Source organism: Orycteropus afer, unplaced genomic scaffold, assembly GCF_000298275.1.
Source record: "Orycteropus afer afer isolate SDZICR_OR568_19922 unplaced genomic scaffold, OryAfe1.0 scaffold00104, whole genome shotgun sequence".
NCBI classification, from domain to species: domain Eukaryota; kingdom Metazoa; phylum Chordata; class Mammalia; order Tubulidentata; family Orycteropodidae; genus Orycteropus; species Orycteropus afer.
Window position 1 is genome coordinate 8,180,079 of NW_006921691.1, and position 12,666 is coordinate 8,192,744.

General features: G+C 42.9%; 1 protein-coding gene across 1 annotated transcript in view; it reads right to left on the reverse strand.

The window, feature by feature from the left end:
* Positions 1 to 9,473, reverse strand: part of CERT1 (ceramide transporter 1) — a 246,090-nt gene extending 236,617 nt beyond the window's left edge. Inside the window, exons 1-2 of the mRNA XM_007943355.2 lie at positions 9,418 to 9,473; positions 8,789 to 9,182 (exon numbers count right to left, since the gene is read on the reverse strand). Coding sequence (XP_007941546.1) covers positions 8,789 to 8,884 — 96 coding nt within the window. The 5' untranslated portion in view covers positions 8,885 to 9,182; positions 9,418 to 9,473. The remainder of the gene's footprint in view (positions 1 to 8,788; positions 9,183 to 9,417) is intronic.
* Positions 9,474 to 12,666: the final 3,193 nt, after the last annotated feature.

Genomic DNA, 12,666 nt, shown 5'->3' on the forward strand with positions numbered 1-12,666 from the left:
AGCAAAGTTCAACAAGACAAAAAATAACAAATGCTGGCAAGGATGTGGAGAGATTGGGACTCTCCTACACTGCTGGTGGGACTGTAAAATGGTACAACTACTATGGAAAGCAGTATAGCGATTCTTTAAAAAGTTGGAATTAGAAATACCATTTGACCCAGTCATTCCATTACTAGGTATATATCCTAAAGACGTGATAGCCATAACAAGAACAGACATATGCACACCCATGTTCATCGCAGCACTATTTACAATAGCCAAAAGATGGAAATAACCTAGGTGACCATCAACTGAGGAATGGATAACCAAAGTATGGTACATACATACAACAGAATACTATGCAACCCTAAAGAATAACCTAGAATCTGCAAAACACTGCATGACATTGATAAACTTGGAGGACATTATGCTGAGTGAAATACATCAATCACAGAAGGACAAATACTGTATTAGTCTGTTTGTAAAAGTCAAGGAAGGGCTTACCTATGGAAAGAAATTTTCTTTCTTGGTTACCACAGGTAGGAGGGGAGGGTACGGAACACTGTTAGATAGGTAGAGATAAGTATTCATTTGGGTGAAGAAAGGGCAATGTACCAAATGTGAGTGATCAATACAGTGTCATTGAGGAAGAGGAAGACATAGAGAGGTACATGGGAGGTACAGACAACAAAATGAAGTCTTTTGCACATATAGTACTGCATTGTCAGTATGCAAACACAGGTATATGGGTGGACAGGATGAACTTTCAGTTATGTCTATGAAGCAGGGAATGTACCCAAGACCGTGTATAGTGTTGGCAGACAATGGTCCTATAAGTGTATTTTTATGATGTATAAGAATTCCCAGGTGTATAGCAGAGCTGACAAGGGACAAGGCTGTAGCTACTTCTTCATCACAGCCAGCTACCCGGAGGGATCAAACGGTTGAACTATTGATTTCAGGACTATAGTCGCAGGGGACATCAAGCTCAATTGACATAATATGCTACAAAAAACATTGTTCCATCTCCTAGTTTGGCAAGTAGCGACTGGGATCTTAAAAGCTGCAAGCAGCCATCTAGATGCAACAATGGGCCTCTCCTCATCCAGAGCCAAGAAGAATGAAGAAAACCAAAGATTCATGGAAACAATTAGTCCTCACTACTAGTACACCATGCGATCCACAGCCTATGTGACTACAAGATGAGAAGAACTAGATGGTGCCCGCCTATCACTGTCAACCACTCAGAGGGGGATCTATGTAGGAGATCCTGGATAGGGAGGGAGAACAAAACTTAAAACCATTTGGAAAAAAAAAAGGGGGGGGGCAGGTGTGCTAGTCTGATAGAGCCTTGAGGAAACTCTGAGATTATGGCTCCCAGCTGCCCTTCAGGTGTGGAATTGAACCCACACCTGTGGCTTCCAGCCACACAAAAGAGAGGCATATGAGTTGAACATTTACCTGAGGTAGATACACTCCTTGGAGAGATTAATCATGGGAGAAAGAAGGGCTGTTTATACACAGGGAGACAGCTCAGGGGGCAGGAGTGCATGGAGGGATGAACACAGGAAGAGGTAACTATCAGGAGGAAGTAGGAGCGGAGCTGTTGCATTGTGGTAAATTGTAGTCAATGTCATGATACAAAGTGTATGTGAACTGTTGTATGGAAAGTGAATTTGCTCTGTAAATTTTCACCCAAATCACAATAAATAAATAAATAAATATACAGACGTGCAATATGCTAGACATTGCAGTGTAGATTCCCAGTGTGTAGTCATATAGGCTGTGGATCGCATGGTGTACCAGTAGTGAGGACTAATTGTTTCCATGAATCTTTGGTTTTCCTCATTCTTCTTGGCTCTGGACAAGGAGAGACCCATTGTTTCATCTAGATGGCTGCTTGCAGCTTTTAAGATCCCAGTTGCTACTCGCCAAACTAGGAGGTGGAACAATGTTTTGTGTAGTGTTGTTGTTGTTGTTATGTGCCATGGAGTCAGCTATGACTCACAGCGACCTCTCCTTGGGTTGCCGAAGCAGTATCACTATGGAAGTAGATTGCCCAACCTTCCTTCCAAAGAGTGGCTGGTGGGTTTGAACTGCCAGCCTTCTGGTTAGCAGTCAAGTGCCTTAGGCACCATGCTACCAGAGCTCCTTGTTTTGTGTAGTATGTTATGCCAATTGAGTTTGATGTCCCCTGCGACGACAGTCCCAAAACCAATGGTTGAACTACTCAGTCCCTCTGGGTAGCTGGCTAGAATAAAAAATTTTCCCAATACTCTAGCTAGCATAAAAGCAAGAGGAAAAGAAAATTAGAGTAGAAGAAGCAAGTTATAATAAAAATGCTATTACAGTTCAAAGGAAGATACCGAACAGCTGGTAATACAAGAAAAACTTTACAGAAAGGTTAGTTTTGAGATGGATAGAATTTCAGAAAACAGTTAGGTATATGGAGAAAAAGAAGATAAGGTAAACCACAAAGGAGAGAGAGAGAATCCAGAAGAAGCTGAATGAGATATATTTTATCCAGGCTTATTTGCTCAAGTCCCACTGAGGCATGAATGCTTTCCCAACCATGATCCATATTGCTATTGTTATGATGACTAGAATTATTGTCTAGCTAGTACTTTTGGAGCCTGTAACACTTAAAAAATGATTCTACAGAAAACATGCCTCATAGCTATTGACATGTATTTTAGATTACTTATCACATAGAAAAAGAACTTTGGACTGCTATATTTCTAACGTACATTTACCTCCCCACTCCTTCTCATTCAAAATCCACTCCATTGTAGGGGGGAGGAGAGAACAAAACAAATTAATATGGGGACTAAATTAGTAACACAGATAACATTACTCAACAGAATGTTAAGAACAGATACTGACCACTGTGTTGCTGTTGTTGTAATGTGCCGTCTAGTCAGACCTGACTCATAGCGACCCCTCTTTGGGTTTCTGAGGCAATATCACTACGGAAGTAGATTGCCCCATCTTCCTTCCGAGGAGGGCTGGTGGGTTTGAACCACCAGCCTTCTGGTTAGCAGTCAAGTGCCTTAAGCTACCAGAGCTCCTTACTGACCATTAAACCTAAACCTAACTCACTGCCATCGAGTTGGATCTGACTCATAGGGACCCCTTCTTGGGTTTCTGAGGCAGTCACTATGGAAGTAGATTGCCCAACCTTCCTTCCGAGGAATGGCTAATGTGTTTGAACTGCCAGCCTTCTGGTTAGCAGTCAAATGCCTTAGGCACTAAGCTACCAGAGCTCCTCCCTGAGAAAGAGATGGCCAGGCCTACTCAGCGCGGAGTGGCTGGTGGGTTTGAATCTCGAGACTTGCGCTTTGCAGGCAACTGCCTTAGGCCCAAAGCTGCAATTAGAGAGATGCAAATCAAAACTACAATGAGATACCATGTTACCCTTACAAAAACGGCAATGATCAAAAAAACAGAAAACAACTAATGCTGGAGAGGTTGTAAGGAGACTGGAACTCTTACACATTGCTGGTGGTATTGTAAAATGGTATACTCATTGTGGAGAATGGTATGCTGCTTCCTCAAAAAGCTAGAGATAGAAATACCTTATGATCCAGCAATCCACCTCCTAGGTATGTATCCTAAAGATGTAAGAGCAGTAACATGTTCACTGTAGCATTACCCAGAATAGCAAAAAGATAGAAACAAACTAAGTGCCCACCAAAGAATGAATAGTTAAAAAAATGGTGGTACACATATACAATGGAATACTATATAACTATAAAAAAACAATAAGAAGCTACTTTGGTCATGTTGTTAGAAGGGACCATTCCCTGGAGGACAGCATGCTTGGTAATGTGAGAGTCAATGAAAAAGGGGAAGGCCCTCAAGGAGATGGACTGACACAGTGGCTGCAACGATGGGCACAGGTATAGCAAAGATTGTGAGGCTGGCGCAGGACTGGGCAGTGTTTTGTTCTGTTGTACACAGGGTCGCTGAGTTGGAGTCGATTCGATGGCAGCTAACAACAAAATAAAGAATAATGAAAAGTCTGTGAAATATATTAAGAATGAATCTGGAGGATATTATGCTGAGTGAAAAAAGGAATCACAAAAGGGCAAATATTATACGGCCCCACTATAAGAAAAAGTCAAGAACAGATAAACATACAGAAACCAACATTTTCTGATGGTGACCAGGGATGAGAGAGAAAGGGAGGGGAATTAACTTTGTAGACAGTAGGTGGGTAAAGGCAGTATGACTTAACCAATATAGACAAAGACACCAAGAAGTATTTAAGAAAAGCGGCAATTTCAGTAAATGCTGTAACATATAGAAATTTGTAACAACAACTAAAAAACAGGTGTGGAGTCACATAGATAGGCAGTGCATATAATATGTCAATAGAAAATGCATATGTGAGCAAATGCACATCCATGTACAGGTGTATCTGTAGGTGTATACATATATATTTTTTTGTGAATGCTGCATATATATCCATATATAAAACAAAGCACACAGAGGGCACATTAAGGGAGGCTCCTAGACATAGCCAAAAAGTCACAGGATTGGTTTACTGGGGTTAAAAGGTATAGGACCATAGTCTTGGGGGACAACTTAGGCATAACATACCAAACCCATTGCCATCAAGTCAATTCGGACTGACAGTAACCCTTTAAGACAGAGTAGAACTGCAGTTCCAAACCTGTTAATCTTTACAGAAGCAGATTGCCTCATCTCTTTCCCACAGAGTGGCTGATAGATTCGAACCACCAACCTTTTTGGTTAGCAGCCAAATGCTTCAACCACTACGCCACCAGAGTTCCTTTGGCATAACATACCAAAACAAAAACCAAACTCATTGCCATAGAGTTGATTTGATTCATAGTGACACCTCCTTGGGTTTCCAAGCTGGCATCTCTATGGAAGTAGATTGCCCAATCTTCCTTCTGAGGAGTAGCTGGTGAGTCTGAACAGCCAGCCTTCTGGTGAGCAGTCAAATGCCTTAGACACCATGCCACCAAAGCTCCTTGGCATAACATTTGTTGTTGTTGTTACGTGCCATTGAGTCCCACCCAACTCACAGCAACCCCTCCTTGGGCTTCTGAGGCGATGTCACTATGGAAATAGATTGCCCAACCTTCCTTCCAAGTAGTGGCTCGTGGGATTGAACTGCCAACCTTCTGGTTAGCTGTCAAGTGCCTTAGGCACCATGCTACCGTAGCTCCTTGGCATAACAAAGTTCATAAAAATAATGTTCTACATCCTAATTTGGTGAGTAGCATTTTATGCTTTAAAGCTTGCAAGTAGTCATCTAAGATACAACTGTTGTTCTGCAGCAAATGAAAATAAAGGAAACTGAAGACTCAAAGAAACTAGTCCACAGGACTACTAGCCCACAGGAACCATGGCCTCTAACTTGAGACCAGAAGAACTATGTATTGGCTGGCTATCGCTATCACACATTCTGACCAGGGATACAATAGAAGGTCCTGGATAGAATGGAAGAAAAATGTAGAACAAAACTCAAATTCTGGAAAAAAAAAGGCCAGACCTACTAGACCAATACACACTACAGGAACCTCCAAGACTATTATCCTAAAGATACTCTTTGAACCATGAACTGAAGCTATTTCTGAAGGTAACTTTTCAGCTAAATAACAAATTGGCTTTATACAACCATGAGACCAGAAGAACTAGATGGTGTCCAGCTATCATTGACAATCACTCAGAAAGGGATCAGAGCAGGAAATCCTGGATAGAGTGGGAGAATAATGTGAAAAAAAATTCAAAATCATAAAAAAAAAGGCCAGGTTTACAGGTCTAATAGAGCCTGGTGAGGCCCCCGAGCCCGTGGCTGCTAGTTACCATTCAGGTCTGGAACTGAACTCACTCCTGTGGCTTCCAGCCAAACAACAGACAGGCATACAGGGTGAACATTTGTATAAGGTAGATACACTCCTTAGAACGATCAATCATAGGAGAACAGAAAGGCAGTATCTGTACAAGGAGGTAGTCAAGGGGCAGGAATGCATAGGAAAGACAGACACAGGGAAGAGGCAACTATAGGGAGGAAGTAGTTAAAGAGCTGCTACATTGTGGGGAATTGCTATCAATGTCATGAAACAAAATATGTATTAACTGGTGCATGGAAAATGAATTTGCTCCACAAACTTTTACCCAAATCATAATAAAAATTAAATAATAACAGTAGATTGGTTTATAAAATAAACATCACTGGCAAGTAACATGCTTTCTTAACTAATCAACTATATGAAACCAAACAGTCAACAATTACCAAAAAGTAAAGATGAAAAGGCAAGGAGGAGCAGGGAAGCTAGACCAATGGAAACAGAATAAACAGAATGGAAACAATGAGAATGCAGTCAAACTGTGAAAACTGTAACCAATACCTTGCAACTATTTGTATAAAAATTGTTAAACAGGAACCTGATTTGCTACACAAACTTATACTTAAAACACAATTGTTGTTGTTGTTGTTATGTGCCGTCGAGTCGGCCCCGACTCATAGCGACCCCTCCTTGGGTTTCCGAGGCAGTATCACTACGGAAGTAGGATTGCCCAACCTTCCTTCCGAGGAGTGGCTGGTGGGTTTGAACCGCCAGCCATCTGGTTAGCAGGCAAGTGTCTTAGCCACTATGCTACCAGAGCTCCCTAACAATAAAACACAATAATATACTTAAATAAACAAACAAAAGGGAACAGATACTTAGTTCTAACTCAACTGTTTAAATTACCAATTGAATCCAAAAGTCTCAAAATATGTATGTACAATTAAACTTAAACAAAAAAAGTGCCATACTCAGTGTTATGTATTCAGTATAAAATAAAAACCAAACCCAATGCCTATGAGTCGATTTCGACTCATAGTGAACCCTGCTGGGTTTCCGAGGTGGTAAATCTTTACAAAAGTAGATTGCCCAGTCTTCCTTTCGCTGAGTGGCTGGGGGGTTTTTGAATGGCCAGCCTTCTGGTTAGCAGTCAAATGCGTTAGGCACCAGAGCTCCTTCAATATAAAATACTCTTGATTAAAAAACTTCCAAAGAACACTATACATAACTGTAAATTGTTAACATTTCAGGAAAATGTCTTTCATAGTTGTTTATAACAATAATATTGAAACATATTATTATTGATTCATATGTGGCAACTGTAAAAACTGAAGCTTTTCACCTTCCACAGAAATGGTCAAATACTACATTTCTATGCATTTAAATACCAAAGAGGCAGTTGTTATCTTTTTTTAAATGGAGACTGCCTTGGGCACTTTTTCCACTCTCCATCCCTCAAAAAGTGTTGATCCATAGATCAAGTAAAGGTTATTTTGTAAAATACTTACCACCACCACAATACTAATATAGCAGTGTGATTCTCATATGAGAAAAAGTGATGAAACTTCCAGAATCATTAAAAAGTAAAGACCTTAACTATTCTCACCTGTAAATGTATACCTCTTACACAACGTGTTCAACACAAATTCTCTAATTACAAAATACATTTTATAGAAACCCTAGAGAGCTTCACTTTACTGAAAGCCCTTTCACTTAAATTTCAAGAATAATCACAGTATCAACACACACAGTTTTCTGATCGTGTTTAATACTTGCAAGCCTTAGCCTTATTACTTTCCTAGGTCCTTTCTTACTGGCCTTCTAGACATTCTAGTAACCTAACATGAAAAAATGCCACAAATAAGGACCAAACGCTTAGCCTAGTATGAATACTGGAAGGAGAGTAATTTCTTAACAGTCAGTGGCTGCACATGACCTAGTATCTTATGATCAGCTTGTTGACTTGCCCCAGCTCCCCCTCTCTCCAAGTTAACTGCAAGCTCCAGCCATTTCTAAAAGTTTAACAGGAAGGAAGAAGGAAGTAGAAAAGGCTATGTGAATCTTCTCATAGCAAACTATGGGAAAAAAATAATCATGTACTATCAAATGAGCAGACTTTCTCTCTTACAAAAGACCTCATCCACTATAATTAGCCTTACAGTCCTACAAATGACTATGGACTTTGCAAAAATTTTGAAAAGAGGATTTTTTAAAAAATTTATTTAAAATACAACAAAGGAAAGAGTGTTTTCTTTACCCTGGACTGCTGCCTGCAGGAATATTTTATTCTTCCTAGACCAAAGGTCAGTCTCCATTATGACATGTGCCAAGTTATTATACATATTTCTCGAACTATCACGTGTCCGTTAAATAGCGCTTTCCAGAACTAGGGTGTGGGGTTAGGAAGAAATAGTGTTAAAAGTTCTCCTCTCTGTACATCTAACGGCATACATATCACACCGCTTCAGATTTCAGCACCAAGCCTAGTTGCTCCGGCTTCTGCCTAAACAGCCCTGTCCGCGGAGTGCCCGCCCCCCCGACCCCAAATCCTATCCTGCTAGGAATCTCTAGACTTAGCTCATTTGGAAGTCCAATTTACACCGCCCCCGTGCCAAGCTGTTCTGACATCGCTGTTGTCCAACTCGGATTCCGACACGCAGGGCAGCAGCAGCAGCCGCCCTAGGTCCCAATTCTTGGTGCGCATCCCGCCTCCCAAACTGGAGGTCCGGCTGACACACGTTTCCCCAGTCCTCGGCCGCTGCTTCCAAGCCTACGGGTAGCCTGGAAGGGCAGCCCCCCTAGGCCCCCACCACACCCCAGCCGCCGGGACTCCTGCGGCAGGACTCAGCCCCGCACCCCGGCACATTCCGCAGCCCCCGCCCTGGGACGGTCAGTGCCTCCCGCCTAGCCCCACCCCACACCCTCAGCGGCTCGCCTCGCAGCAGGTGAGTCCGAACCAGGGTCCCGCAGCCCCATGGGTTGCTCACCTTGCTGAGGACCCCGCAGCGCTCCACAGGCGGCCCGGACTCCGTCTCCGGATCCTCCTCTGAGCCCGACGAGTTCCAGCTCTGGTTATCCGACATGGAGGCGCGACAGCCAAGCAGGAGACCGGCCTCCGCTCCCTGAGGTGCGCCAGGGGATGCACCCAGTCCCCGGGGTGAAGGGTCGGTGGACGGCGAAAGGAACAGTGCCCTCTCGGGCGCAGGGGGGAGCAGGAGTGAAGACGAAGTCCGCCCGCCGCGCCGCCGCCGCCGCCGCGCCTGACACCGAGCGGACCGGGGAAGGAGGACGAGCGGCGAAGGAAGCCTGTTCTTCCAGCCGTCAGCCGCCGTCGCCGTGACCCCTGCGTTGCGCCCAGCGCTGCCAACCGAATTCGACCCCCTTGATGCCAATCTCAAACAGGGAAGGAAAGGGAAGAAGAAGAAAGAGAAAAATCCAGCTGCAGAGACCCGGGTCCACTCACACCTCGGATACAGCCGCCATCTTCCTGCCTGGCCCACTATTTACCCTCCCCTCCCTTTTCTCCTCCCCTTCGTCCTCCCATTCTCCCTCCGCTCCCCGCCCTGTCCCCCTCCCAACGTCTGACGCGACGCGCCGAGGACCTCCCGCACCCTACCTCCGGCTCTCCCGAGTGACCACGGGTAGAAAAGTAGGTGGAGTGGCGATAAAAGAGGGAGGGACATAGGCTCCGCCGTGCTGCATGCTGGGAGAAGCTCTGCTCCGTCAGCTGCGCAGCTTCCTGGGAGTTGTAGTCTCGAGCCTGAGGCAGCTGGTGAGTGTTTAATGGGGTTAAAGCTTGTCGCCTTGGGGACCGTCAAGCGGTGGGTGGGCTTCGTTTTACAGCTGTGTGACCCATCCCCTCGTCCTATCTTCTATTTCTACCTAGTGTGTTTATGACGAATCTGCCCGGCATACAGGCCGGGACGTAAGATAACAACTCTCCATTGAGGTTTCTGGGCCTGCAGCGCGTGGCTGCCTGCCGAAAGTCGGGTAACATCTTGCAGCTCGCCTGGCGGTAGGGTACCGGACGCTCCCGCTTAGCTAGCCACTGAGCAAGGGTTTGCGATTTCTTTAGTGGCAAAAGGTGTTTTCTTTCCACCAAATCACCACTGCACATTTGAAAGGTCTTCTATTTCTGTCTTCAGACGTCAAACTTAACGCTTCACCTTTTTGGATTTTGAAGAAAGACTATGCGCAGCCCCTTGTCACCAGAGAGAGCACTAAACATTGTTACATTTCTGTTGTTTCTAGTTTTGTAGAAAGTAGTTTTGAGGTTCTCAGAGAATGAGTGACGTTAAAAGAGTAAAGTAAAATAGGCATGTGAGATGTTAACTTCAAGTTTCTCTAGGTTGCAAATGACTTTCTTCCGGAGACCTAGGTTAACTATCTCTACCTATCTGCCACTCCCTGAAAGGTAGGAATGGTTGCAATCGAAACTTTTTCGAATAAGAAAGACCAAAGTACAGTCTCTCTCTCATTGTCATCGGGTCGGATCCGCCTCATAGAGATCCCTCCTTGGGTTTCCGAGGCAGTATCACTACGGAAGTAGGATTGCCCAACCTTGCTTCCGAGGAGTGGCTGGGGGGTTTGAACCGTCAGTCTTCTGGTTAGCGGTCAAATGCCCTAGGCGCTACGCCACCAGAGTTCCCAAACAATAGAAGACTATGTTTGTCTCAAGACCAGAATTAGTGGGAAGATCAATAGCAGATCTAATCGATCTTAACTAGTCCTTTTGCGTATATGATACGGATAACTTGTGAAACCTTTTGCATTTGTAGCTTCAGTTCTTTCCTCTAATTTGCTACATCTTGTCAATTTCCTAATTATTTCTAACAGTAAAATTCCTTACTAATTTTTTTTTTTTTTAGAAAAAATACGTTACTACTGTAGGGATGGGAGGATGGGATGAAATTTTGAGTCTAAAGGAAAAGGAAAGAGCTGTAGTGGTGTAGTGGTTAAAGCATTTGGCTTCTAACCAGAAAGTCAGTGGTTCAAATCCACTAGCCGCTCTGTGTAAGACAGATGAAGTGGTCTCCTTCCGTTAAGGTTTTACATCCTCGGAAACCCAATGGAGGGTCGCGATGGGTCGGAATCAACTGCACTGTAGTGTGGTTATTTTGGTTTCAGAGGAAAAGGCACTGTGGCTGGAAATAACTGTGGTAGTAATGAGGTGAGGCAGAGAGAACTGAGATCTTGAAGAAAAAAACGGGATGATGGGAAGTGTGCCAAAGAAGTACCTTTGGTATCTTCCATTCCACTTTTATTTGCTCACTCTACTGTTGTTGTTGTTATGTGCCATCGAGTCGGACCCGACTCATAGCGACCCCTCCTTGGGTTTCCGAGGCAGTTTCACTACGGAAGTAGATTGCCCCATCTTCCTTCCAAGGAGTGGCTGGTGGGTTTGAACCTCCAGCCTTCTGGTTAGTAGTCAAGTGTGCTGAGTACAATTACAAATAGCTTTCTTTTTATGAGAAATCAACTGATACTGCATAACTGAAAGCCATTCAGATGAATAACCTTAATAAGCTTTTGAAAATATGTTGTCAACATATTAAAACATAATCCCCAAATTACCACCCCCCAAAAAAAAAAGCCCCACCCCTTTTTCTTTATTGGATTACAAAAGTACTACACCTTTAGAAAGTTGAATACTCTTTTGCTTTGCTCTCAATTACCTAATATAGTTAGACTTTCTGATTCTTTCAAGGTCTGGGTTTTAAAATGTCATTATTCTTAGATAAATGATTGTCACTTACTGAGAAATTCACTTTATAATAGAATTTAGAATCATGAAAGCATGTTTGTTTTTAAATTGAGCTTTCTATTAGATTGTATTTTATACATTTTTACTTTAATTGTACATGGTTGTAAACCACCAGCACTTAGATTATTAAGGTGTAGAAGGAAATTGCTTCATTGTATTTGGATTAATATGAAGGGAATTGTCTTTAAATAGGTTCTTGCCACATTGTTCCTTTATACTTGTAAGATTATTTTTAAAAATTTGAATAAGTGCAAAAAAGATGTTTGCTTAATGATTATACAACATTAGAGGTTGAGATTCACTTCATTAGTGTTGATGGGAAAAAACTGCAATACAAAATTAAAATATATGAGCTTTATTCTATGGTGGGGAGCTCTGGTAGCATGGCACCTATTGCATTTAACTGCTAACCAGAAGGCTGGAGGTTCAAACCTACCAGCCACTCCTCAGAAGGAAGACTGGGCAATCTACTTCTGTAGAGATACCACCTTGGAAACCCAAGGAGGGGTTGCTGTGAGTCAGAACCAACTCGGAAGGCAGTGAGTTTGGTTTTTTTTTTTTTTTTTTTTTTTATTCTGTGCTGAGAATGATAGCTTCTGGTTTTCTGTGTTTCTTGGGACTTTTCCCAACTCACTTATAAATGTTCTGTATTTTCTTTTAGTAATTTTTTTTTTTTTTTTAAGAATTTAAATCCATACAGGATTTGTGTGTGTGTATGAATGTATGGAATGCAGTAGAAATTTAATTTTTTGTTAAAGATAGCCACTTGACCCAACACTTGATTGAGTAGTCTATTCATATGCTTTCACTTTTATGATATGCAAAATCCCCATACACTTAGGTCCATTCTTTTTCATTAATGTGTTTGTCTATACCTACACTAATACCAAGGAGCTCTGGTGGTGCAGTGGTTAGGGCATTTTACTGCTGATGAAAAGGTGGGAGGTTTGAATCCACCAGCCCCTCTGCAGGAGAAAGATGAGGCAGTCTGGTTCCGTAAAGATTTACAGCCATGGGAACCCTATAAGGCAATTCTACTTTGTTCTTTAGGCGGTGGAACCTTATAGTTTTAGGAGCTCTGGTAGCATAGTGGCTAAGGCA